The 27,440-nt window shown below is 41.0% G+C and overlaps 2 protein-coding genes across 8 annotated transcripts; both read right to left on the reverse strand.

Moving 5' to 3' along the window:
- Positions 1-3,260: 3,260 nt before the first annotated feature.
- On the reverse strand, positions 3,261-18,721 carry atn1 (atrophin 1). 7 transcript variants are annotated; one of them, XM_038284475.1, is made up of 10 exons: positions 18,486-18,720; positions 15,235-15,354; positions 14,772-14,873; positions 14,314-14,433; positions 11,385-14,176; positions 10,417-10,627; positions 8,800-10,303; positions 6,072-6,215; positions 5,747-5,927; positions 3,261-4,021 (listed from the first exon to the last, which is right to left on the reverse strand). In XM_038284475.1, the coding sequence occupies exons 2-10, from the start codon at positions 15,259-15,261 to the stop codon at positions 3,988-3,990; spliced, it is 5,115 nt and encodes a 1,704-aa protein (XP_038140403.1). In that variant the 5' UTR covers positions 15,262-15,354; positions 18,486-18,720; the 3' UTR covers positions 3,261-3,987. The 7 variants fall into 7 exon arrangements, 5 of the variants coding, with proteins under 5 accessions (XP_038140403.1, XP_038140402.1, XP_038140404.1 ...); XM_038284474.1 differs by having other exon boundaries at positions 6,048-6,215; XR_005280755.1 differs by lacking the exon at positions 3,261-4,021 and having other exon boundaries at positions 5,785-5,927; positions 6,072-6,223; positions 18,486-18,721.
- A 2,652-nt stretch (positions 18,722-21,373) lies between these two features.
- LOC119783128 (gamma-enolase-like) lies at positions 21,374-26,684 on the reverse strand. Its single transcript, XM_038284479.1, has 13 exons — positions 26,542-26,684; positions 25,939-26,024; positions 25,762-25,857; positions 25,625-25,683; positions 25,472-25,541; positions 25,231-25,364; positions 23,799-24,021; positions 23,519-23,716; positions 23,289-23,365; positions 22,483-22,607; positions 22,264-22,372; positions 21,887-21,945; positions 21,374-21,764 (listed from the first exon to the last, which is right to left on the reverse strand). Exons 1-13 carry the CDS (start codon positions 26,667-26,669, stop codon positions 21,695-21,697), a joined length of 1,434 nt encoding a protein of 477 aa, XP_038140407.1. The 5' UTR covers positions 26,670-26,684; the 3' UTR covers positions 21,374-21,694.
- Positions 26,685-27,440: the final 756 nt, after the last annotated feature.

Here is a 27,440-nt window from a genome sequence, read left to right on the forward strand (position 1 = left end):
AAACCTTTTCCTTCTAATAGAGTAACATTAAATTAAAGTAATACTAAGCTGGTCACCCATTTCTAGTAACCACTATTTGGAAAACAAACACATTTTAACTAAAAGCACACAAATCTGTCTGGTTGGCCTTGGTGTAAAACAGGCTTCACTGGTTTTGTGTTGTTTTGTTCTCCATTGTGTCATTTCGAGGTCAAGTGAATATACAGTAAACAGTAGATATTGTCACTTCAATCTGAAAAACTCAAAGAGAAAAGACAATTAGGAGAAATTTATTGATACAATAACTTTGTCTTTGGCGCTCAGACCTCGGCAGGAAAGATAGCACTTGATTTTGATAGATATGAATGAACAGATATCAATATGATGCATGAACAGGAGCAGAGAATAGGGTAGTTTCTCAGGTGGATGTATGAAAAGCAACGAGTTTCTTCAGTTTAACTCCCGCCTAGGCTCAATTTATTTTACTCTAAGATTTATACTAACTGTAAACTTAAGTAGGAATTTTTTCTGTGATGGAAAAACTAGTTAGAAAAAGTGTGTTTCTTCTGTTTTTATTTATCTTGTCATTTTTAGGTATCAGAAACTACACAGGATTTTATATTTATCTGCATGATTCAATTATTTTAATAAAATATATGGGATTAAACGGTACTAATCAAGTCCTATTTAATGTGATTTAAGAAATATTTAATTAGTCTTCAAATACTTTTTTAACCTTAGCTTGAGTAGTTGTTTAAATGACTATTGTCCACTTGAATAAAATTGTATTGAAGCAGCGCTACTCTTACTGAGTTACTGCCCACTTTGCCCACTGCTAGATAAAAGTCTATACTCCTGTAAGCCTACTTCAAACCCTTGATATTAATTTAGTCGTCTAAGGGTTGTTTTGCTGGGGTCCTTCTAATAATTGTTCTCCTGAGTGACCCAAGTGTGCCTGAGCTGACAAGCTAAAGCCATTGTCTAATGGAAGGATCTGCGACCTTTAAAATCCATAGAGCCATTCTCTCCAAATCCAGCAAATAATACTTGTTAAGAGTCACATCACCCTCCAATAAAACGCACATTATTTTTGTTAAATATACGCTGTGGGAAATCTGTTGCCATTTTAAATGACCTACAGTTTATTTGTATTTTTAGATTGTAAAAGAATGAATGTTTATTATGTTTAGTCACTATTAAGGGCATTTGTAGATGCTCCAAAAGGACACATGCAGCTCCAGAGCCACTTTAACAAATAAATTAGTTTTTGGTTTGTGAAATGTCAAAATGTAAAAACATTCAAGTTTATATTTATATATATATATATACATTTTACCTAGAAGAAGGACTATGGATGCTTTTAATGCTTACCTCTGCTTTTAAATACATAGTATATGTCACTGGTTGCAGCCTTAGTGCACATCATTGCTCATTACATTCAACTGCACATTCTCCATTCCTGTATTCTAGTAAGCTCTCCGATGTGCTGGCTTTTATCCACAAAGCTATTTTTGGACTTTAGCCTACGTATCTATGCGGGAATATGCATAGAAAAATTTAATCAACACAGTTTTTGTTCTCGGAAATCATCTTGATGCAGGTTCCAAGAGTCAGAACTGAACTGGGAAAAAAGACTTTTAAATTCTGCACCCCGGCAACCTGGAATGATGGACAAAAGGAATTAAAATTGATAACTATTTTATCAAGAAGGAAATTCAAATTTTGTATAAATGACAGAGTAAAAAGCATGCCTGAATGGTGTTTGTTAAATTTCTGAGTTACTCTCTGCTGCCCCCTTGTACCTTGTTCCTTTCCCCAAGCTCCCTTCTAGTTACTTCTATCCACCCCTGCTCCATATCAGCTGATTGGTCCATTCTTTGATCTGTCCACCATATATACTCCCTCTCTTCAGTTACTGTTTCCTCATTTCTTGTTGCTACTTGGCTCCTCAAGTGTGTTTTCCCTGATGTCTCCTGTTTGTTTTTATTCCCTGTTTTTGGGTTCTTGGATATTGTTGCTGTTGTCTTTTTTATTAAATCAGCAAAACTAATTTCTGCCTCCTCATCTTTGCATTTGGGCCCTGAACTAACGCTTACAAACCTGACAGAACAGCAGTTTTCAGACACTGACGTAGATTCTATTTTAGATTCAAGTTTGACCTTTAACTGTCTTATCAAAGACATGATAGTGTATTTTTAGGTCAGCTTTTACTACCTGTACCTTTGGGTCATTTTTTCCTGTCTGAAATTGTTCATTCTCCAAAGTTTTAAGTCTTTTTAGCCTCTAATAGGTTTTATTCTAGTATATTAAACTTCCCATTCATGTTTTTATCAAATCTGACCAGCCTCTCTGTTTCTACTGAAGAGAAACAGCCCTGCAGTATAATTCTCCCACCAGCACCGTTGGGATACGTTCAGCTTTATATAGAAGAGATTAACTATATGGATGCAGGTCCAGGACCAAAGTCCAAAATGGAAAAGAAAGAAAAACAAAATAAAGAAGATGGCTTGAAAAATTAAAACAGAAAATAGAGACCTTTGACAATAATGAATTAAAAAATATAAACAAGTTTTGTGTTTAAAACCATTCAGCATATTTGGCCTACACTTTACATATGTCCTGGATTTAGGAAAATAATGATGTGCTAAGAATAAAACCCCAGATGTGATTTTACCAGAGGGGGAAAAAAATGAGATGTGTCCTGCAGGAAGACTCATTACATATGTTGACACACTTCTTCAAGGTGACTTGAAATGACACAAACCCCACTGTTAAAGAAGTAGGAAGGCTGCGTGAAAGGAAGAGAGCTGCAGATTCTTTTGTTCTGGGAGATATCAATAAACGTGATCTGTGAGGTGGCAGTGAAGGCTGCAGCAACTGATCCGTTTCTCTGGTCGGTGAGAGCATGCACACATAACCCTGAGCCTTCAGCAGCTTCAGTAAATCATTCCTTTCAGCTTCTCCCTTCTTTGTCCTTCTCTCCAGATTTTACTCTTTTCTCTCTTTTTTTCCTTTACAGTTCAGTCAGGAATGCTCGCTCTACAGGGTTGCTGCTGCTGTTCACTGGAGCAACTCACCTCCCATGTCTCACGCTCATCCCATGTGTCTCCTATTAGCCTCACTCACCCGAGAGAGGGAGGGAGAGGCTGGTGCAGAGGGGGGTTGGGGCAGGGGGGTGGGAGGAATTTGATATGCTTTGTGCACGAGTGACTTGTATAAAACAAAAGGCAGGGCGAAAAGTCTGAATGTATGTGAAACACACACACAAACACTCAGGAAACTAGCAAAAAAAGAGATTATAATTTATTCCCAGATTATTTTCTTCTTTTTTTTTTGCCTTCATTTGCATCTTGTTTCACAAGGTAAATTGAAAATAAAAAATAAAAACCAACTGCCATACCATGAAAATGTAAAAAAATAATACAAATAATATGTGTTGTATATATAATTATATCATTATCAACAAACAGACAACATTAATCATAATAACAATACTATCATCATGAACAGAAACACTAAATTGCTGGTCTCATGCATATCGAGTGTCCCTCTGGTACAAAAGAGGGGAGGATTTACTAAAAAGAGAACCAAAACTTCCACCAGTTCAGAAGAAGCGCCTAGCTACATGCAATGAAATAAAAGAGACTCATTCCTCCTGGCATCAAGTATTTTACAACATACTGTACTTCACAATCCTCACCCCTCCCACCTAGTATACTGTACAGAGCACAATACAAAACAAGATTAATACAGGGGAACACTGGGAGTCCGGTGTGGTTTGCAGGGACAACGTGCATCGTCTTTGCACCTCCTTCTTTTGTTAATCCTTTAAAATGTTCCCATTTGCAGCACTTCGTTCCCTGCCTTTCAGTCTGACTTTAGTTTAATAAGTTCCCTCTTTGTTTTCAGTGCTTTTCTTTTTTCTTTCTTCAGTCTGTTCTAGCACAGATTCACATGTTTATTGTCGTCTTCTTGCCCGAGCAGCTTTTCATCATGTCCCCCCCTCCCTCACAGGGTCTTGTCACTTTCTTTCTTCAGGTGACTGAAAGATAAAAAGAAGAAAAAGAAGAAATCATGTTATTTTCACATTAATATGAAGGTCAGCATGGTTACATTTGGCTCCTAATGCTCATCGATAGATTACAAGTAAAGTGTTTGAAAGCACCCTTAACTCGATGAGTGAAATCTCACAGAGAAATGTAAAAACAAAAACAAAAAAATTTTAATCAGTTTTTAATAAATTAATAAAAAAAAGAAATCTGTGGGTACCAGGTTAGAGGTAAACCAAACACTGGTAGACAAGTTAGCCTCTTTGGATGGACTTACTATGGGTGATGTTCAGTAATGGCCTTAGAGGACATGTACGTAAGAAAATCTGTTTTTCCAGATTTTGCAATAACAATCCTGCAGGAAAATGAGTCCCACAGCATAAAGCAGGGGTCTATGTTGCAGAAGCATGTTAATCAACAAAGAAACACCTAAAACCTGTAGGACAGAGGGCCCCAAGGACCAGGGTTAAGAAAACCTGGTCTAAACAACCGTTTCAATCTACAGTAATTTTGTTCTTAGTCTAGCTACATCAAACCAGTTCAGAGCACAAATGTTACATCACTGTTTAAAAGAAAGACAACTTATAACTTGAAAAATAGTTACTACTAGCAAATTGTTTGTCCTTCTTTAAAGGTATAGTGGAGGATTTTCCTTTTCCGGGTGGATCATCTAAATAATTGGTCCCCCTAATAGTCAGTCATTCTGGTGATAAGTTTACGTAAGATTGTCCTATGTGCAATTATGTCTCCTAGATATTTCAACATTTTGTAATGTTTAAGCCACTAACTTAAATGTAATTGCTTGTTGTTTTTTTGTGACATAACATCACAAAGTACAATGTACCTTTGAAGAAGAGGGAAATCAAAAATGCTGTCCAGTATAAAGGAAAGGTCAGTCAAAGAGATAAGTAATTCAATTGGCAACCTAGTAACTCGAGAGGAGCTGCAGAGATGCCAATCTGTCTTTCAAGTGTGCACTCAGTAAATCTGCTTTTTAGTGAAGAGAGGCAAGAGGAATGCAGTGGCTGTAAAAGGCATCAGAAGTCTCATTTGCAGTTTGCCTAAAGCCATGGAAGGCATAAAGCAAACATGTACAAGAAGCTGCTCCTCTTTGGTCAAAAAAGACGCAAACTGAGTATTTTGGTAAACATGCAAAGCACTAGATGTAGTGGAAACCACATGGAACACACACCACTTGTTTAAAAATTGTTTTATCAAATACTGTAGTGTGGGAATGGTAGCTGGTAAGAGCTGATGGTGGAATGGATGGTGATAGAAACACAGTGAGTTTGGAAGACAAAATGTTAGAAACTGCAAAGGACTTGAGACTTCTACAGGTGTTTCTGTTCATCGACCAGCAGGTCAACAACTTTAAACGTACAGCCAGAATTAAAAAGGAAGGCTTACCATTAAAATGTGTGAATATGGTAGCACGGTCTAAGTATAAATCAAAGTAAGAATCTTTGAAAATAATATTCATAGATCCCCTCCATCCAATCTGGTCTGACTACCAGGACAAGTTTGACATGCAAATCTGGTAGAGACATGCCCTAAAAGTCTGGCAGTTGGGGTTTATTGATTCAGGGAGGTTAAAAAAAAAATTCAACCATATTTTTTTATTTAGATTTTAATCAGTAAAATATGTAATGCAATACTATTTTTATCTGTAAATGTTTAAGCTTTTTGCATCATAGCTGCAGGACACAAAGCCTCTGCACCTGTAGTACTCGTCCTGTGTGAGGGAGTGGTGATGATGGTGATGGATCCACTGCTGTTCCAGGGCCAGTCTCTGGATCTGCAGCTCTGCGCTCTGGGCCTGCTGCATGGCCTGGAGCTGATGGGCCGCTGACATGGGACCAGTGAGGGAGGAAGGCTGGGGCAAGTCACGGAAAGGAGCACCTGTCATCAACACAAGGAGGAGGACAAAGAGGGTGAGCCGTCAACATCAAGACAAAAAACAGCGTCTTTATAAAAGTATCAGCACTGTGTTGTTTTTAGAGAAGAAAACTGAACGAGTACATGGACGAGGAGCCTTCTCCTCACCGAACAGCTGTTGGCGAAGCACCTCGCTGTCAGTGAGGGGGTGAGCCAGGATGGGGGTGCCTAGCGTTGCTCCTGGGTATGGAAGGCGAGCCAAAGGAGACCCCGACGCCAACGGGTCCATCAGGGGGTGAACCCCGCCCGCCGCTGGATGCCAGTAATGTAATAAGAAATACAGGACATACTTAAAGTGAGTCAAAGCAGGATCTTCAATGTGCATTCAGGAAACATAAATACACAAGGATTAAGGTAATAAAATATTATGAATATAATTAGTAAAATAAACATTCAACCATATTACATAGTATGTTACATTAGTAATAATAATATAGCCAATCCTCAAACCAATCCCACCATGAACCCCCTCGAAAAACTCACCATAAAAGCAACATCAACAAACTAGCGAAGGAAAAACGGTTTGATATTTTTAGAATACAAACTAAAAAAAAACAAAGGTGTTAAATAATCTTGCTCAATTAAGATAAACACTGCTGATTAAATGTTTTTCATCACTCCACATCATCTGATAAATCTGATATCTTTGGCTGATCCTCTACTGTATACTAAGATTTTACTTAATAACTATGTAAATCACATTTTTGTGGGTAAAATACTATTTAAAGTCATTAGTAATAGTTTTAATACAGTTACTTAAACCAGTAAAAACGAGTTTTGTGGCAGGCTGTTGGTAACAAAAAAAATCCATATACTAGATAAATTCCGTCATATTTTCTGTTATTAAGCCTTTATATTATTGACAGTTCAGGACTGAGTGACTTGAGGATTTAAACATCTTTAGTTTGGAAATAGTGAGGTCAATTTCACCAAATGATTAAAGATAAACTTTAACACAGTCAAATGAACCCCCAAAGAAATGCTGGTTTAGTTAAAAGGTTGCAAGAAATGTGAAGAAAAGAAGATAAGGATCTAGGCTTTTTCTAATCATCGTAATTTTTCAGTCTATTTCTTTTCAGATTTTATTTCACAAATCATTTATTGGTTAATAAGCAGAATGATTGAACACTTTATTCTGCTTAAAGGTACTGTAGCCTAACTGAAGTGTAGATCCAGTAGATTAAATCCAATTATCATGGTGCCAAAGGTAATTAGCTCGGTATTCAAAGACATGTTTGAACCATTCTTTCTTCAGGGTGAAATGATAATACAACAATCATCTTTAATGATTAAAAAAACAAGAGATTAGTTTGAATTTAATGTGGATTTTCCCCAGTGAACACAGGATGCAGTTATACACTTAAATATATACACTGATCCACACTGTCTGCTTATATGTTCTTGAGAAACTTGCACCTCAACAACCTCCTTTTTGTAGCCATCAAAAAGTTTCTGGTATATTTAAACAAAACCACTTTTTGACTCATACTTTTAATTAGGTTTGAGGTCAGATCTTCAGGGAGGCTGTTTCAGAAGCTTTGATGTTTGTTCGGGAATATGTCTAGTCAAACAAAGCATTTCCTTTGCACTTGCACATCAGATTTTCCAGTTGCAAATAAATTAAGTTTCAATCCATAAAATGAGGAGAAATAATATTTTTATCAGCCTATAATTCCAATACCAGTTAGCAACTAAATTAATGGCAAATGTGAATATTCTAAAATCAGCTCCACTGTTAGCCCCAACATTCCAAACTTCTCCAATCTGACCCAAACTATAAGGGGTTTGAATAGAACATTGACCAAGAAATATTAAAGTGAAAGTTTGACCGAAATTTTCAGCTGAAAAGTTTTATGATTAATTAAGACAAGGAAGGATAAAGTTTGTTTGCAAGACTCAAGGTGAGGGTTTCATTAAAGGATTATGCCCTCTGTCAAGCATGGTGGTGGCAGCATCATGCTGAAAAATAATTTTGTTGCCAGCAGCAACGGTGCATAAACATATGTAGAGGGATGAACTCCACATACTTTACCTTCTCCTCAAATCAGGTTTTTACTTTAAACTCACAGTTAGGTGATCTAACTTTTTTTTACAATCTCTATCATATTAAACACTAATGATACATGCTAGAAATAAAAATATAAAATCCTCAGAGCCAGTTACCATGTCCTGCCACCATAATGCAAGGATCTTGTTGATTACCAACAAGATCAACCAACAAGATGTTGAGGTGCAACATGCTATAATTAAGCCTGTGTTTGTCTTTCTTGTTTTCCGGTGTACCTGATTCTTGGCTATAAAATATCACTGAAGATGTATTGCTAGTGATCATTCCAACCTGGAAAAAAAATGTAAAAAAATAATTAAAAGTCCAAAATTAAAAGAGCCATTTCTCAGCATAAAAGACAACCTTATCATGGTGTCTCTAATGACTTTTAAAAATACAATTTTAAAAGTTACAAAATCTAAACCTGTCTTTTTCTTAAGGGATTTTTATGTGCATTTCACAAAAGGTGATTCAAAAGCAATGATGTTTTATTTTCTTTAGTGTCCCTTTTCCTTAAAAATTACCAGTAAAATACATCAACTAGGATTTTATATTTTCCTGGAGGCTCTGGACAGTCATTTAAATCGTTGAATAAGTAAGAACATGCTATGACTCTTGGAAATATTTCTGCTTGCTGCATATTTTTATTGCTGTTGATTTCTGCCCACAAATAAACAATTATTCTAAATACGTTTCTGACTCTAACTTTGTTTTAGTAACAGATGTGTGGTTTGTGAGGACTGGCATAAACTGACTGACAATGACAGCATTGGTAATAGCAGTTGGTACCTGTGTCTTGCTGGTGCAGGTGTAGATGTGAGTGGATGTGTGAATGCTGGTGATGATGAGGCGTCACGTTCAACATCTGAAGACGTCCCAGATTCTCTCCTTCTCTTCCTCCCCCTGCTCCGTTTCCATTACCCCCTCCTGCTCCTCCGCCTCCCCCACTTCCTCCCCTCTCTCGCTCCCTCTCTCTTTCTCGCTCTCTGTCCCCAAAGGCCGGCAAAGCAGCTCTGTCCCGCTCCCTCTCCCGTTCCCTCTCTCCGCTCCTGTCACGCTCGTATGAGGCAGGGGAGCGTGTGGGAGTTGGATAAGTCTCGGGTGGAGCAGCTGGGGCAGGAGGTGGTGGCACATGAGAGGACAGGGAGTTAGGAAAAGAAGAGTGGGGCACTGGGTGGTGTAGTGAGGACGAGCTAGAGGTTGGTGGATTAGGTTGAGGAGGAGCCGGTGGAGGTGCAGAGGGGGGTGCCGGGGCTGAAGGAGCGGCCAGCGGGGTAGATGAAGGGTGAGAGGGGAGAGAAGGTGGAAGAAGAGAAGAAGGAGGGGGATTGGATAGTGACTGTGGGGCAGGAGGTGGAGGAGGTCGGGTTACTTGTGCCAGGGAGGGGTTCTGAAGGTGTGGAGGTCCAGGTGGAGCTGGAGGAGGTGGAGTGCCATAGAGTGATACCTCATTTGCCGCCGCACCTCCTGCAAGCAGCAGGGAGTGAGCATGTGCATGGGCATTCGTGTGCGCATGTGAATGTGAATGAGCCAGAGCAAGAGCTGCAGGATCGGGTATGGATCCTGCTGGATAAACACGCTCATCACTCTTAAATTCAAATCCAGGCTTTAGCCGATCTCGATGGGCGGCCATTGCATGAGGGAAACCCACGCCTCCTAAACCTGCACCCCCAATTCCTCCTGGAACTGGGCCTCCTGCCACTCCAGGGTGTCCGGGGACACCTGGGCCACCTTCAAGGCTGCCACCATACAAAAAGCCCAAGATAGCAGCTGCTGTTGCTGCATCAGCAGGTAGGTGGTGCGGGTGGCTCAAGGCATGATTTTGTATTTGAGGGAGGAAGAATGAGGGGTGGACATGGGGGTGACCATGGTGAACTTGAGGGTGGTGTCCCTGAGCACGACTTACTGCTCCAAGTGGAGACATGGCATGTGGGCGTGCGTATTCACTCAGGGTTCTAAGCGCTGGTGTGTCAGGTCCTAAATACGGACCTCCTAAACCTATCCCTAGGGCCCCCTGTGGGCCACCAACCACTGCTGATGCTCCACCCATGGTGGGTAAGAGGAGGGAGTGGGGAATGGCATGCGACAGAGAGGGGTGGAGATGATGTGCAGGTGGAAGATGTGCATGTGGATGTGAGGGGTGGTGCTGGGGGTGAGAAGGAGGATGGGCTACTACGTTGCCCGAGGAAGAAGCGGAAGAAGAGGAAGGGTCGAGAATAATAGAGGATGATGGGGGGAAGAAGAGCGAGGAACCCTGGCGTCCCCCTCCAGCAGCGCTGACGTCTTTCTGGTGCTAAAAAAAACAAACAAAAATCAGGAGGGACAGTAAATCATATGTTAATGACCTAATTTCCTTCCCTCCCATTAAAAATATCAGTTTAATCTTCATCCATATTTTGTGCACACCTGTAAATGACGATCCAGTTCTCTCTCACGTTCTCTTTCTCTCTCTCTTTCTTTCTCTCTCAGATCTCTGGCCCTTTGCTCTACTTCCCTGCGAGCTCTTTCAATCATTTCATTCCTCTTTTTCCACAATTTGGAGCCATCTAACGGGACAAAGAGGACATCACTGCGGGCACAGGAGTTCCCGCTTCCTCGGTCAAGGACTTTGTGAAACCTAGAATCATAAGACACATTTTTTAATAACTATCAGGGATAAGAATGACCATAGGAATGTAGAAACACTGACAAACATTACAAAAATGTCACTTAACAAACACAAAGTTCAATATACTTAATTTGAGTTTTATCCATGGAAATAATTAAAGCAGAGTTAGGTTTTAAGAAATGCGTCTTAAGCTCTGAAAAGCTTTAGTTTTTCCCAGTTAACTCTAGATGGCCTGCAGAGGCCATCTTTCAGGTGGGAGAAGCTGTTGATAAGAAAACTATTAGCTATACACTTTACAGAGTGGAAAGACTGCTGGTTTTCTTTAGCAGGAATAGGGAAGCTTGCGAATACTGATGAGAAAAATTGCTGAGCTAAACAAAGAATAATCCTGTAAGAAAACCTGTTAGAAGCTGCTAATGACCTGAGACTGCAGTTCCCCTCCCAGGAGGTCAAAGACTCTACATGTATAGCCTGTGTTTTACAAAATCCAATTGAGAATTTCTCAGAAGTATTGAAAACTGATGTTCTTCTGTCTGACTCGGTCAGAGCTGCCCCCTCAGGGGCAAAAGACATCAGGATAATCCGCCACCCCATTTCAGGCTTTTATTAGCAAAAATCTGAATATATTCCTTCCACTGTAAAACTATGCCATACACTGCTTTGATCCAGTAAACAGTTTGAAATAATTACATTGAATTTAGTTGTTATACTGTGATAAAATGTTGTTCATATTATTGCAATACACTGCATCTTAATTTGACTTTACCGTGCTGATTGGCTGGCATGGATAGGAATATCCACATGTTTTGGTTCAGGTGAGGGACTTCTTAATACTGGTGGAGGGCTTTCGTTTTCTTCCCTGTCCTCTGGTGGCTCTTCTTTGATAACAGGTGTTGGAGGTAGGCCTGTATCTAAATTTCCTTCTCCACCATGATGTGTCGAGCTCAAGGTAGGTGTTGGGACATTGCTGTTGTTGGTGGTGGAATTACTAAGAGTTGGCTGTGCCTTTGAGACATTCTGAGGTGAAAGGGCCTGTGAGTTAGTGTTGCTGCTACTACTGACTGTGCTACTGTTGCTACTGTTGTTTGCCATGGTGCTGCCATTGCTTCCATTGGAGTGATATGTGCCACTAAACTGAGGGTGATTGTTCAAAGCGCCATGGAAGGATGAAGGGCGGCATCCAGGTGAACAGCTGGATGGCACACCGGGTACAGGAATTTGTGAAGTGGGTGCAGAGGAAGAACCAGAAGGAAAGGATGTGAAGGCTCCCATCTGATTGGTAGATGGGCTAGGTAATGGAGACAGAGGAGTTGGAGGAGTTTGGGCAGAGGACTGATAGTGTGAGGGACGTACATTAGGTCCCATACTTGATTGGGGTGGCTGGGAATGGGAGGATTGAGGGGGGTGTACAGGTGGCTGAGGAGGAGGATGTGGGTACTGTCCATGATGACTGGAGGAGGAGGAAGGAGAGAGTGCAGGCGGCTGATTAGGGCCTCCACGGCTTTGGTACAGAGCAGATTCTCGCATATTTGAATCTCTCTCTCTCTCTTTGGGCCCAGGCTGGTAGAGGGGGTGAGATGGGTGAGGGTGTTGTGTTCCTCCAGTCCCTGGGTACTCTCGTCCCAGGTTTGGAGTCACTCCCGGGGAGCTTAAGTACTCTCGATTTGTGCCAGTAGAAGGAGGTGCCGCAGTTGTAAAGTCTTTTCCTCCAGCTGGAGGATAGTCTCTGTGGAAGTGATCTGTTCCAGTTGAAGGCATTTGTGTCTGTTCCATGGGAGGAGGGAAGTCTCTGTTTGATGAATTTGGGGGATGAGAATGGGGGTGTGAAGGAAGAGAGGAATGAGAGGGGTGATTGGGGTTGTTTTGGGGTGAGGCAGGTGGATCACGATTCAAAGTAGGGGTGACTGATAGACCAGTGGCTGAGCTTTGGGGGTTTCCCTGTGGTATGGAGTTGCTGTTAGGATTGCTGTTACCCAAAACCTCCCTTGTCTGGCTCCCAAACTCCCCCCATCTGTTGCCATCTTTGTCTCTTGGATGCCCTCCTGCTGCTCCAGTGGGGCCAAAGTCTCTATTCTGGTTTTGATTTGGCAGATTAAACTCTCTTCCTCCTTCTCTTTCCCTTTCGCGCTCCCTGTCCCTGAACGCTGGACCAAAGTCTCTTCGATCTGGACCAATGTTAGGTCCATCTCTTGCAGAACCTTGGTACTCCCTATTTTGCCCTACAGACATTCCCCCAAACTCCCTTGCTGGAATGGTGTTTGGCCCACTCAATCCAGCACAGCCATTATTATTATTACTTCCCCCTCCATTATTGTTATTGCTGCTGCCAACAGGTGCAGAAAACTCTCTGTTGATTTCTCTCCCACCACACTCCCCCCTAACTCCCCTCTCTCCTGTGGGCCCCCTCTCTCTGTCTCCTCCCCCTCCAGTGTACCTGGGAAGGTACTCTCTGTGGGGGTGGGGGTGAGAATGGGGGAGATAAGAGGGGTGGGAGGAGGAGTGGCGAGAAGATGGTGGGTTGTAGACAGAAGGAAGTTGCTGCTGTTGCACAGGAGGCTGGTGTTGTGGGTGGTGGCTCCCAGGATAACGGGAGTAGCCCCAGCTCCCCTGACAACCAGTTGCTGCCCCGCCCTGCCAACTGGTTGAGCTGTAGTGGTGAGGATGGCTGGAGGGCTGGTTCTGAGGCTGAGACTGGGAAAAGGGCTGCGGGCTGCATTGTGGCAGTAGAGAGGGTGGGGTGGACTGAGCCTTGTCCATGAGTTTCTCTGTTTTTTCAGTTTTGTCTCTTTCTGTCTTAACTTCAGTCGGCAAGTTTTGTCCCCCAAGCTCCAATGGCTTCAGGGCAGGTGGAGGAGGAAGTGGAGGGGGTAACGAGTGAGGAATGTTGGGGCTGTTATGTGAAAAATCTCCTCCAGAGATAGTTGTCTTGTTCACACACTGTGGGCTGGCTTTGGAAGTCATTCTACTGCCTTCAACACCTGCTGTGCCATATTCTTTACACATCAATTTGGAGTCCAGTGAAAAATAAGATTTCCGCCCACTGTTGCTGTCATTTGATGAATCCCCTCCACGAAGAGAAGGTGTCAAGCTGGAGGAAGAGCAAGGAGTGGAAGGGGGCTTCAAAGATGGTGAATCTTCAATTGTCTCTATGTCTTGTTTTTCGACATCGCCACAGGGCTCTTCGCCTCTCCCTTCTTGTAATGTTCTCCTATCCTCTCCAGTCACCTTCCCAGCCCCAGCCTCTTTACCTTTCTCCCGTTCTCCTTGCTTTGGTGAATCGGGCCCATCAGAATCAGAGTCCAGGCTACCCAGTGGGGAAGCAGAGAGACTGGGAGATGAGGATCGATTGTCCTGGTCTATGTCCCGCCCACTGCTCAGGCTGCTACTGCTATTGGCAAGGCTCCCTACAGCTGAACTTCTGCTGCCTTGTGATTGGCGATCTTCATTATCACTCTCTCGAGATTGGCTTGCAGCTGAAGTTGGAGGTGGAACATTTGAAGGAGTTGAGCTTTCAGTCAAGTGTGTTGATGTTGGAGGATTTGGGTTAGGCGCTGAATCCTATTGAAAAAAAGGGGTAACTTTAGAATGAGGGAATAATAGTTGCAGTCAGAAATTGATTTATGTCTAAAATAGCAAGAAGCTGGCTGCTTTAAAATGGATCTTTATATGAGAAGTTGAAGAAATGCAAAACAAACCTGAACTTTCTGTCTCTTTGGAGGTGATACAAGTTCCTCCCCCTCACTCTCTGATGAATCATGCCCTTGTGATCTGCGACTGAAGCGGTTTCCAGCCAGTTCCTCACCACCACCTCTTTGCTAAAACAATACAAGACTTTTAATTCTGTTGTCCTAAATCCACTAGAGATTCACATCTGTTTCTAGAACAAAGCCTTTTGCGGAAGGCGCTTAAACATATAGAACATCAGTCCTAAACACAAAGCTTCAAAGGATTCAATGTGCTGACATGAAATAAGGTAAACAATTCCTATCACTGTAAGACTGCCTGTAGAAACCATGCAAAAAACTTACGCACACTAAAATCAAAACACAGGTGCTGTGTTTTTAGCTTAAACACTTTATCATTTGCCTGCATGCAAATTATTATAGTCAAGAAAGTGAGAGGTAACAACAAGCACAAAGAGATAAGCTCTAACCGTCTGCCGTTCGGTGCGCTCAGGACGAGTGGGGCTGGTGTGAGGGCGCCTACCCCTTCTCTCTTCACTTGCCCCCCTCCTTCGCCCACTGCGCATGGGCATCTGTAAAGTCCATAGGAAGGAGAAAACATGGCGGGATGGGATTAAAGACAGAATTAGAAAGAGGGGATAATTGAAATTAATTAGGAAAATATGTATCATGGAAAGGTGAGGGAGTTGTTTTAAACCAAAAAAAAAGAAGGAAAAAAAAGAAATGGGGGTAGTATACGTTAGCAGTAGTAATAGCAAAAATAAAGAAAAGAAGAGAAAGGGCATGAATAACAACAGAGACAGAGAATACTTGTCTTGGGAAAATTATCCTGTGTTAGACTAATTATAAATAGTGAGATAAATGCTGAGAAATTAGACAGGTATGCAAGTTCTAACAATTCTGCATAAAAAGAAATGCAAGCCATGTGTATACCGATTCTTTGTGTGTCCTTGTTTTCATTATTCTTCCTCTATTATGTCCATTTTACAACAGAAGCCATTGCAGAAACAAAACTGGTCCCAGTTGTTTACCAGCTGCAGGAACTACAGAAACCTGCAAAGAAGAAGTAAAGAAGGCATGTTCAGACAGAATGGAAATCTTGCTTAAAAATACTATATTTTTCAATAAGCATTTAAAAAAAGGAAGCTGTAGTCACTGATGTAAGGCACTCACAAATTAGTTCAGTAATTGGAGACATTTTTAATGCCAGTAGGCAGAAAAACTGCATTTAAATCCCCTGCATGATGCACACTATATCGGCACAACAGCTCTTTGCTGCCCTTTTTGTAGAGGATAAATAAAAAACTACAATCCCACGAGGTTCATCCAATTCAAATGTCAAAATGTATCTGGAACAGCTGGGATATTGGCATTTTGGAATGTAGTCTGTAGGAAACATACTGGTAATAAGAGCCACATTCCCCCCCCTCGCTTTCTTCCACCTTTCCCATAACAACCCACAGCTACTTGTGGTTAACCCACATGACCTGGTTATGGTCAGAAGAATCACATGCTTATTTATTTAGCAAGCCATTAGAGAAAAGAACAATGTCAAGATTCTTTTTTTTCCATGTGGTTCTGCTTGATAGTGAACAGAAGGGACTCATCGAGTTGGTCTAATTCATACATTCGTGTGCCACTATGATGAAAAAAATGTCTCATGAATATTAAATGAGGATAAAAATAGTGCATAGGGTTGTAAGAGAAAAGAAAGAACAGTAGAACAGCACAGTGTGTGAACATTGTAGGTGAGTCATGTAGCAGCTTTACCACACATTAATTAGAGAAAAGGATGTTGTATCAAGTATGAAATCAGAAACAAACACTAGAAATTATTATAAATATGCACACACTGCTTATAACACAATCACATGGCTAGGTGCAATAGGTCTAGGTGCAATAAAGGTGACTTGTTGAGGTTCAAACTGATCACCAGCATGAGGAAAAAAGGAAGGTTAAGGGATGTCGGTTTCAGGCAGGCTGTACTGATTTTTTCTTAATCTGTTGATCTACCTGAACTGTCGATCACAGCCACATTTCTGGTGTTTTTATGGAGAATTGTCTGCAAAACAAAATGTATAAAATATGTGGTAGTGAGCTGGACAGATATTGTTCCTTGGCTTGTGGAGAGAGAAAGGCAGTGGTAGCTCAAACAAACACTTTTTCAAGCCAGTTTGGTTAAATACTCTTTAGAGATGTGAAGTTGTTTTATCTGCAGCAAATGTTTGACACACTTAGGTCAATATGGACAAAAGTCATGAAGCAATGTTTCAACAACCTTCTGAACCATGACACAAAAAGTACAGATATTTCTAACAGCAAAAGAGAGACAACCTGGTACCACCTTGACAACAGAGAGTCTATCTCTGAGACTCATTCCAACAACCTAATGTAAGGGTGATGTTTTGATGTTGGTTGGTATTTTCTTAGACACCTTAAGGTCTCTCATGTTTATCTTAGTTTTATTTTTATATCATTATGATTGCAGTATAGCAATTTTCATACAGGTATCACAAAGATTGATTCTATATGTAACACAGTTCAAAACATCTCAAGCTGATATATAAGGCCTCCACAGCCGCCGAACGTCAAACCAACGGAGCTCCTTTGGGATTTGATGGAAGCTGATGGAAAGGGAGCCATCAAATCTGGAGCGAAAACACCTTTAGTCAATAAGGATTAAATATTGTATCAAATGAATTTCATAACACCTTGTTGACTCTACCACAAATAACTATGGCAGCCCTAATCACAAAAGGGGCCCAGCCTGATTCTATCCACATGGTGGAAAACATTATCCTACCTTTGAGTCTGGGTATTCTCTCCACACTTAGGGTCACTTGACCCCGGTGAAGAGTATGTTTAATTTTAAAGGGTGCAGTTGACCAGGCATATACATTCCTGTATATACATGAACTACATAGTCACAAGATAGCAAAGAAATAGAGCTAATTTTTAATGAGGTTTAATGGGAGGTCTGAATGACCAATGTCTGCAGCTACTCAATGAAAGTAGCTGCAGTCATTGGTTCAGTCAATTTATTTGCAGGTAAATAGATTTGATGCTGAAGACAATTCTGGAGGCGCAAGTTGCCCAATCAGGTACTAGTAAGGTGTAAACAATCAATCCATTTTCTGACACGCTTTATCCCAAGCGGGGTGGCGAGGGGTGCTGGTGCCTATCTCTGGCTGTCTACGGTCGAGAGGCGGGGTACACCCTGAACAGGTCGCCATTCAATCGCAGGGCGACACAGAGACAAACATGATAAACAAACATTCACGCACACACTCTCACCTAAGGAGAATTTAGAGAAGCCAATTAACCTAAGTCATGTTTTTTGGACTGTGGGAGGAAGCGGGAGTACCCGGAGAGAACCCACGCATGCTTAGGGAGAACATGCAAACTCAATGCAGAAAGACCCTGGGTCAGGAATCGAACCTGCAACCTTCTTGCTGCAAGGCAGCAGTGATACCCACTAATATTCCCTAATATACATGTGTTCAGCAGCACATACATGATTCCCCATGTATTATTTTAAATTGATTCATAACGCAGAAGAAGGAGCAGCATCTGCAACCAGCAGGGGGTCTGAACAATGCTTCTCAGTTACAGGTGGCATCTATGCTGGCCTGCCAGTGGTCGACCAGTCATCAAACACCAGCAGTGTCACCACCACTCGCAGCACATGCATCATCAACAAACTGGCCTCCCCTCTCTGCGTGCGTGTGATGCAAAGCAGCAGCATGCAGTAGCTCTGCTTACATCACCAACGATCCTTTTCTTTCTGCAAATTGGTACTGAGACACATGCAAAAGGGAAATGAGCAAAGCTGTAGACTATCCACTGGAGCCCAAGCAAGCGTCTCAGCAGCACATACATGATTTTCCAGTCTATGCTGAAGCTGTTTTCCAAAGCGATGCACATGTAAGACATAAGGGGAGAAAATAAGGTAAATCGGAATGGCGATTTGCTTTGGCTCCCATCAGACCCCATTTTTCCTCCCTATGTAGACGCACCGCGTCGTGCGGCATTTATTCACCGGGACGTAATATTAGATATAGCAACGCAGATTGATGATGATGATGGTGGTGATGTGCGCACAAAGAGTAGGTAAAATGGTATGGAGAGAGAGAAAAAAACGTGGCTTACTCACAGGAATGTGTAAGAATCCATTTTCTCCTTACCTATAATGCCGAGTGATGTCTCCCACTTTGCCGTTTTTTTCTGCTTTATGTTGCGCGCCGATACGCGCACCTCAGGGCCCAGGCGTCTGTCAGCAGAGCCTGGCGCTGGCTCATGTTGCAGCGGGGTCCGATCATAACAATAACGCTCAACAAATCTCCTGCTACTCCTTGCAGGAGAAAAAAAAAACAAGGAAAAAAAAACAGGGGTGCCAACTGCAGACTGTACAAATTGATGCCTCTTCCCCACCCCCTTTCGGTCCCCCCTTTTTTTCCTATTTTGCACCCCCCTTCTCTCCCCCCCCCCCTCTTTCTTCAAGACGACTTGCACTTTTTTTGTACCCCCTCTCCAGCCTTACAGTCAAAATATTTAGTGTGAGAGAGGAAGGGATGAACGTCGGGTGAGGGAAAGGGAGAGTGGTGAAGGCGTGATTTGCATAGGGAGAGAAAGGGGGGAGAGAGGAGGAGGGAAGAGAGGCGCAGAGTGAGGGCCAAAACTCTGAATAGGGAGGGGATCCAGAGGGAGGGTCTCCTTAGACTAGTCCCTCCAGAGTCACCTTTACTATATGGAGCGTTTGGATTAGTCACAGCAAACCACATAGAGGAAAAAACAAAAAAAAAAGCATGGAATGCTTGTGTTTAAAAAGATAAAGGTGCACATTGGTGCTTTTCACGAATAAGTGCATCAACAAAGGAGATTTGGACACGTTTGGAAACAGTTAAATGAGTCTGTCTGGGAGAAGGTTGCAGCGGTGTGTCCAGTCAAGCGGCTCTGCAGACCTCCTCCCTGCTCTTGTCGTTCACTCCCTCTCCTCTCCCCTTCTCACAGCCCCCTGTCCCGTCTCCTATTGTGTGGTAACCCTGGCAACCCGTCCGGAGACTGTGCGTCGTGCGCCTGCGTGGCTCCAGCCTTCCTTCATCATCCTCATCATCGCCACGGGCAGCAGCAAGAAGCCAGAGGAGGTGCGACAGCGTCAGAGGCCACTCCTCTTGCGCGCCCTCTGCTGGTGGGTCCTTGAACTCACAGCGAATGCAGGCTCGTGTCGTTAAATGTGATACATTTTGTTTAAAAATAGGATAAACGTAAAAAAATATATGCTGTTTAGGCAGAACTGTACGCCCACCTACCTTATGGTGTGTTTGCTGCACGTACAAGGCAGCTCATGGTATTTATATGCTGAACTGGATTTAAAAACTGGGAATATGTAAGCAAAATAAACGCATCTAACTCATTGTTGTGTGCCATAAACCATTAATGGACCAGTATTGTTTGTTGGAGTGTGGATAATTCCTTGAAAAACCGTAGAGTAATGTAGGTGGTTATTCTGATCTACAATTATGCATAAACTAAGAGATGGTTTTCCAAGTTACAATTTGCAAAAAGCAAAAAAAAAAAAAAAAAAAAAACAGGAAATAAAGTAGGCCTAATTCATAATTACAAGTGGCAAAGTCAGTATTCACCAACCCAGTTCTGGAAATTCAACATTGCTGTCACATGTAGATTAAAAGATTGCAAGATTGCTGTTTATTCCTACAGTCCCCTGCAGGAATAATCTGCATATTTGAATATGGTCACCTACTATTTATAGTGCTAGTAATATATAATATTTCACATTTTACTGGCACTATAGTTAGCCTGTGTTTACAAGGATTTCATTTCCAGAGCCAAGTTATGAGACAAATGGGAAGCAGCAAATATAGCCAGCAGCACATATCCCCCACTTCAGGATTTATCTGTTATTTTTAAACCATTTTGAATCTCTTTTGAGTCAATTATGAAGGTTAATAAAGCTTATTATGTTTAAAACACAATTTTTGAGGGCTTTCATGAATCAACAGCCTGTTTTTAGTAACAAAAAAGGCATCCCAGTCAGATTTAAGACTTTTAGTAGATCAATCCACAATATTAATTTTCTTTTTCTTTTTTTATCCATTCAGAGTAGAACTTGCTGGTGTGTTTGGACCATTGTTATTGTTTCTAATCCAAGGAGGGTTTAGCTGAAGATGTTTTTTTTTTCTGAAAATATTCCACTTTTGCTTCAGTCTCCTGATGATTTCCCATAAAATCCTAGGAATATTATAGTTTTTGTAAATATGACAGATGGTGAGCATTGGTTTTAGCCTTGAACTCTCCAACGGATGCAATTATTGAATCAAGAAAACTGACCCGAGGCAAGACAGGCCTGCAGCTCTGTCAGTTTAAATCAGTGCTTTCCAAACATGTCTTGCCTCCCCTTGTTTGGTTTACAGGAACGTTTTCCATTGAATAGCTTATAAATTAAAACCAATGTTAAGTTTTAAAAACATAATTTTTTGAGGCAACAAGTTTGCAAATTATTTAAGTCAAGTCAATTTAATGCATCTTATAGTGCAGTTACATTATGATTTTATTTATTTTTTACATACCATTGTGTAGCTTTAAGGCTTTTCTCTTCGTTTGAGAAACTGCTTTTTGTTTTTTTACAGGATATCTTGAACTGATATAAAAATATGTTTTCATTAGTTAAAAAAATTAAGCACAAGGAAAAAACAGGAACAAACAGGATTGTTTTGTGCATTTTTTTCTAAATACTAATTTATGCAAGTATATTATTTATTTTATTCTCGATATATTCAATATCAAACTGGGTTAACAATGAATATAAAAAAACAAAACAACCTTGCTCTGAAAATGATCAAGTACTGGAATAAAAATGAGTAAAAACAAGCCAAAGTTCAAATACAAAACTTTTAAGGATTGTTAGAAATCCTGACATAATATGGATCAAGGCTACTTTAAAAGATTAGAAGATGTGGGTCCTTGGAAAGAAATGAAAAAGAAAACATTAAACAACTCAAGACTTGGACGCATGGAGCAACAGCAGAAAGTCTGGTCAAGAAAGCACATCTAAGCGTTATATACTGATTACTTTATTTATTTTACAACCAGTAAACTGTTGCACTGAAACATGAATGAGACAAAACAACAGGGCACAATCGACCAAAACATTTTAAGACTGGGTGAAAAGGACATAATATAAGGGATCAGAGAAGAACAAGAAACTAAAGAGACCACCTCGCTCTAAGTGTGACCTCGCTCATTTTACATCGCCACAATGTTTTCTCTGAACTCTTTGTTTCTGAGTGATTTTGTATATTTGGGGCTCCACTGAGGCTAGTGACTTTGTAAAATCATTAGCTATATGTTACACCACTGCTGATGGCTCTGGCATTCAAAGGACACTGGGGTTGCGGAAGTTGTGACCAGCAAAGCGGGCCTGGACACCCAACTCTTCCTCAATCCTGAAAGCAGAGAGGACAGCAGGGATGAAACGATGGAAGAGAAGTATAAAAATAGCTCACCTTAAATGAACGGAGAAGATTACAGTATATGCCTTGATAAATAAATTATATCAACAACTCACCTCATGAGCTGGTTGTATTTGGCCAGGCGCTCTGATCGACACGGAGCTCCAGTTTTGATCTGAAAAAAGGCAAAAAAAAACTATTGTTGTGCATTTTCTGCCAAAATAATTTTGCTCTTCAAGGTTTGAAGTTTATTATTTTTGTATTTAATGATTTTTTATAGGTGTCATATTCAGGTTTAATATTTGATAGAATGAGGTGAGCTATGAAAAGAAGTTTTACCAATAATGGGCTTTTTTTCATTTAACAAAAAACAATTAATGGAAGGAGAGAAGGATGGACTAGTGGATAAATGAATGGATGAATTTTTTGGACCATGGAAAACAAAATAAAGTTTAAAGATTGTATGTAAAGTAAAATGATCAATGTGTACTACCTGTCCGGTGCACAGACCAACCACCAGGTCAGCGATGAAAGTGTCCTCCGTCTCACCGGAGCGGTGGCTCACCATCACCCCCCAGCCGTTCTCCTGAGCCAGTTTGCACCTGAGAAGCAAGCAGACAGCTTGGCTGTCATTTCCATGTACCTTAGTGTATGGTAGGCATATGTAAATGACATTTTTGCATGACATGAATACAAACAGAACATGACATACGCTTTGATCGCCTCAGTCACAGATCCAATCTGGTTTACTTTAAGAAGCAGACAGTTACAGGCTTTTTCCTCCACAGCTCGTTGTATCCTGCGGGGGTTTGTCACAGTCAGATCATCTCCAACAACCTGCAGAGAAAAGTCCCAGAAAATATGGAAAGAAATAGGTTTTTCTATGGCAACCATATTTGAAAACCACGTTCACTTCTTTCAGAAATATAATTATCCGTTTTATATAGTCTCTTAGTACAGCTGTAAATATGTAGGTCTGTGCAGTGTTTGGTTGCTTATTGGGTCATAATTGCTGATGAAAGTATTATAAAAAATATATGTCATTTAGAGTAGATCTAACAGAGCAGGTTATCCTTTAATGTATTGACTAATCCTGGAGTAATTTAGTGTACTTCACTCTAAAAAATTTTCTTCCTAATATCTTGGGTGATCTCTTTGATATTCCCCATGATATCACAATTGGAAGCAGTGTGTTTGATGTTTTGCCTTAAAAAAAGAATAAGTGATCCTCTTGCCTAATGTGGAATTTTGGACATAATGACCTCAAACTAAAGATTGCTAAACATTTTCAGTGTGTGATTGTGATGCTGCAATAATAATGTATTTATTTTAAAGCAGGTAAATTCACTATAATTGATATATGATGTTTATATCTGATCAGACACAAAGTTCTGTAAAAACTTGTATGGTTCAGGCAGAAGTTTGAAAAAAGGACTCTTTTAAAAAACATTTTAAATCAACAACGTCAGAGTGGTGAAAATCAATTTGCGTCATAAAAACACTGTCATCATATCTCACCTGGATGCCAACTGATGCTGTAAACTGCGACCAAGCAGGCCAATCATCCTGGTCAAAGGGGTCTTCAATTGATACAACTTGAGGAAAGAAATGGGAATAGGAGTCAAATATCCTGTTTTAAAAGGAGGCCACAGTGGGATATTCCTATGTTAAATCCTAATAATGCCATACACATTGGTGTGATGCTCCTATATCTGCAGGAACAAGCCACTGCAATACTTGATACACACCTGGGTAGTTGTTTATAAAGCCTTGGTAGATGCTGGCCAGTTCCTCAGCGCTGATGTTGCGGGTAGCATTGGGTGGAGACTTGAAGTCCAGGTCATATTTACCCTCACTGAAAAACTCAGAGGCGGCAACATCCATCCCTATGACCACTCTGTCTGTAAACCCTGCCTTCTCTATGGCTGTCTTAATCAGCTCCAGGGCTGACAGACAGCAATCAACAAAAAGATGTCAGTTAATATGATCTTAAGTAGGACATCATTTCCAGGTTAGTTCATCTCTCACCTTCACTGTTCTCTTGAATATTTGGGGCAAATCCACCTTCATCTCCCACATTTGTAGCATCTTGGCCGTACTTCTCCTTGATGACGCTTCTCAGGGTCTGGTAAAGCTCTGCTCCCATCCTCAGGGCGTCGCGGAAAGAGTCCGCACCGACAGGCAGAACCATGAACTCCTGCATGGCCAGTCTGTTACCAGCATGCGAGCCCCCATTGATAACATTGAAAGCCTACAAGAGAAAAGAACCAGGAAGCAGTTTTAACATTTTGACACATACTTATGGGTTGATCTACCCCGTTCTAGTTGATTTTTTATTTTTTTGGCACTGTTCTGCTGAAACTGAACCTTTACTTCTGTATCAATACTTTACAACTCCAGACAATATTTCTTCCAGTAATGCACTGAGAGATCTCTGTATTCCCATCATTTCTCACCAGCTTTTCTGTTGAGACCTAACTATCCCCTCACCATGATGCTGCCACCCCCCTGTGTAACTCTGAAGATCATCTGTTGAGGGTAATTTCAGGGTTAACATTCCACCGGACACAGATTTTTTGCATGTAAGCCAAAAAGTTTAAGTTTGGTCTTCTCTGACAGGAACCCCCTCACCCACATGCTTGCTCAGTCCTCTGCTTGGCTTTAGGAAAACTTCAAATGTGTTCTTTTAGGGTTTTGCTTACAGATTTGAATGATTTCCATCCATGCTTCCAAAAAGGCTAGATTTCTGGTGCTGCTTCTAGCTGTCTTATATTGACGTATCAACTTTGTGGAATCGAAATGACCACAGAAAGTGCAGCAATGACCCGAAAGTTTAGGAAGGAGCCATCTCCTGCAAAGTTTGCAGCTTTGACATATTCTCTGTTTTCACATGTTAGATTACACACATTCTGGACATTATTTTATAAACTTTACAGTCATCATGATGACATTTGTTCACTAATGTTATCTTACATCTGGATTCACACAAATTAAACAATTACCTCTATATCTACTGATAAAATTAGGTTTTTGCATTTTTTTTTATTATGGTTTAAGGGTATATCAGAAGTTAAAACAAAAGTCGAGTCAATGATTTGATGACTTGAGGTAGAAAAGGCTTACAACTCAATTTTAACTTGAGTGATTTACCTTGGGCTTTGATGTATTTACTTAAAATGACTTGATTTTCTCATTAAAGACAAAAATGTTGCATGCAAAATAATTTCAGTAAATTTTTAATCCATCCACATAGTTTATTTTCTCACACCTTTAACATTTTAGCTTGTCTTATGACTTGCTAATAGCTTGAAATTTTTTCCATATAACTTGACCTTAACTCGAGACTTGTCCATCATGTACAAAATCATAAACTGATTTTAGCCGATCGCAAAAATGGCTAAAAAAACACTATTTTTTTGGCTATGGAATGAAATAATAATTTTGCAAATAAATCACTCACTGGAACTGGGAGGACAAGGTCTCCATTTCCTGCCAGATCAGCGATGTGACGGTACAAGGGGACGCCTTTCTCCGCAGCACCAGCTTTGCATATAGCCAGAGATACTCCCAGAATAGAATTGGCCCCAAACTTGGCTGTAAGGAAACACAGAAGAAGCCTCATCCCACATGGATGCAGCTGATGCAGGCTGGTGCAGCTGCATGTCAGTCCAAATATCTCCGTACAAGAAATGCAGGCTTACATTTGTTGTCAGTGCCATCCATTTCAATCATCATGTTATCTAGCTTCTCCTGCTCCAGGACACTGATTCCCTGGTAGGAAATCAGGCTGTCACAAACAGTGTAAACAGATTTTTCATGCTTCCCTTCCTGCTCTTTCAGCAGCTGATACTCACAGACTGCAGGAGAGCAGGCCCCAGGGTGTCGTTAATGTGACCAACAGCCTTGGTAACACCTTGGAAGACAAAAATAAATATCAAGATTTAAAGAGAGCAACCACAGAAAAGGAGGGATGCATGCTGTCAGGGGTCACCTTTGCCCTTGTAGCGAGTCTTGTCTCCATCTCTGAGCTCCAGTGCCTCATAGATGCCAGTGGACGCACCGCTTGGCACGGCTGCCCTGAACAGACCTAGATTAGGGGAAAAGGTTGTTTTTAAAAGGATGTGAAGACTCATGAGGCAGTATGCATTTTTACTGTATTTTCTGGAACCTTTGGCTGTATGTAGATCCACTTCCACTGTTGGGTTTCCTCTTGAATCGAGGATCTCCCTGGCAACAATATTCTCAATAGACATCCTGCAAAATATAAGGCGTTAGCCTCAAATTCTTTTTATAGCAGATCACAAGGTAAGTCCATGGAGAAGATTTATACTGATAGAACTACCATCATGAGGCAGGTAGTAGAGGAGAGAAAAAAAAATGCAGTAAAATAAGATGATTAAAATGCATTTCATTACAGCCCAGTCGATAAAGAGCCTTCAGATTCGCTTCCTCTCATGGACTCACACTGTGATTACAGTGACGCAGCCTGATGGATGAAAAAGCTGTGGAAACTAGGCTCCCTGAGAAGACTCTCACACGCAGTTAGAGCTGGAAACATACATCTAAAGCCAATACTGCATGCCTTTTAAAAAAAAACCTGCCAACTCCTTTCAGCTCTAAAGCCTGTCCAATATACCTGCTATCTCAGTCGGTGACTGATATTATGGTCTAATAAGAGGGGGAGATAAGACAACATGCAGGAGGGGATGAAAAAGACCAGAAAGAAGATGCTTGAAGGGAATGAGAGTAGATCAATCTTTTTTAACATTACCTGCTGTGCGTTTGATCCTTGTGGATAGAGTGAGTCGGCAAATGACAGTGGGAGTCAGAGGGATGAGAGGCTGGGAGGACGAGTGGCAAGAACGTATGACTTGAAGGGGGGAGGGGGGAGTGAGTCATGGGAAGAGGTTGCAATACAAGGAGAGAGATGAAAGACGGAATGGTATGGCTGGAATTGCATGGATTTTTTATTTTATTTACAATGAAGATATGGTCTTATTTAACAGACATTCTCTTTTATTTCATCCCTGGACATTTTCTGACGTGAAAAACAAACAAATACACAGGCTTTTTTTTTTCTTGCTGTCAAGTCCAGAAATGACTACGGTACATCCTAGTCTGGATGAGTAGGGAAAGAAATCGGAAACAAATCGCCGTCTTAAAGACATGCAGCAGACATCACAACAAAGTAAACCTTGTAAGACAGATCTGTGCACAAAGTGGGTCATGTTGTCAGGGAACATTGGAGATGTAACAACGCGGATGAAAGGAGACAGGTAGACAGGTGACAGGAGCTGCAGCTGCTGCAAGGAACGTTTAAAAATAGCCACAGAGGTAGTTAAAGAAACAGAGAGCTCAGCAGGAGGCAGGATGCGAGCCCACCGTACTAGATTTTTGACAGAAAATTATACTTCTCTATGTTCTGTTGAAGGTTTTCTTGCATCACAACAAAATTTAACATGTACAGATTTGACATGATCAGAGTAGTTAATTGCAAAGTTAAGAAAATTGCATTGCATGCATTTCTAGTCTGACCACTTTATTTTGGTACTACTAAATAAAAAAAAAAAAAAAAAACAGTGCAACCATCTGCCTTCGGAAGCCAAAATATGAAGTCCGCCAATATATATTTTTATTGCAGATATAGGTGCTCTCTAAAACCTTAGGTTT

Source organism: Cyprinodon tularosa, unplaced genomic scaffold (genome assembly GCF_016077235.1).
Source record: "Cyprinodon tularosa strain WSP-4 unplaced genomic scaffold, ASM1607723v1 ctg2, whole genome shotgun sequence".
Classification (NCBI taxonomy): Eukaryota; Metazoa; Chordata; class Actinopteri; order Cyprinodontiformes; family Cyprinodontidae; genus Cyprinodon; species Cyprinodon tularosa.

Excerpts from the sequence above, each read along its gene's own strand:
- atn1 (XM_038284474.1), bottom strand. The coding sequence starts at position 15,261 with ATGAAAACAAGGACACACAAAGAATCG. Across the intron at positions 14,434-14,771 it reads AGCGCACCGAACGGCAGACG|CAAAGAGGTGGTGGTGAGGA; the intron begins GTTAGAGCTTAT and ends GTATTGTTTTAG. Across the intron at positions 10,304-10,416 it reads AACTGGATCGTCATTTACAG|CACCAGAAAGACGTCAGCGC; the intron begins GTGTGCACAAAA and ends TGTTTTTTTTAG.
- LOC119783128 (XM_038284479.1), bottom strand. The coding sequence starts at position 26,669 with ATGACTCACTCCCCCCTCCCCCCTTCAAGTCATACGTTCTTGCCACTC. Across the intron at positions 26,025-26,541 it reads AAGGATCAAACGCACAGCAG|GATGTCTATTGAGAATATTG; the intron begins GTAATGTTAAAA and ends TATATTTTGCAG. Across the intron at positions 24,022-25,230 it reads ACCTTGTCCTCCCAGTTCCA|GCTTTCAATGTTATCAATGG; the intron begins GTGAGTGATTTA and ends TTTCTCTTGTAG.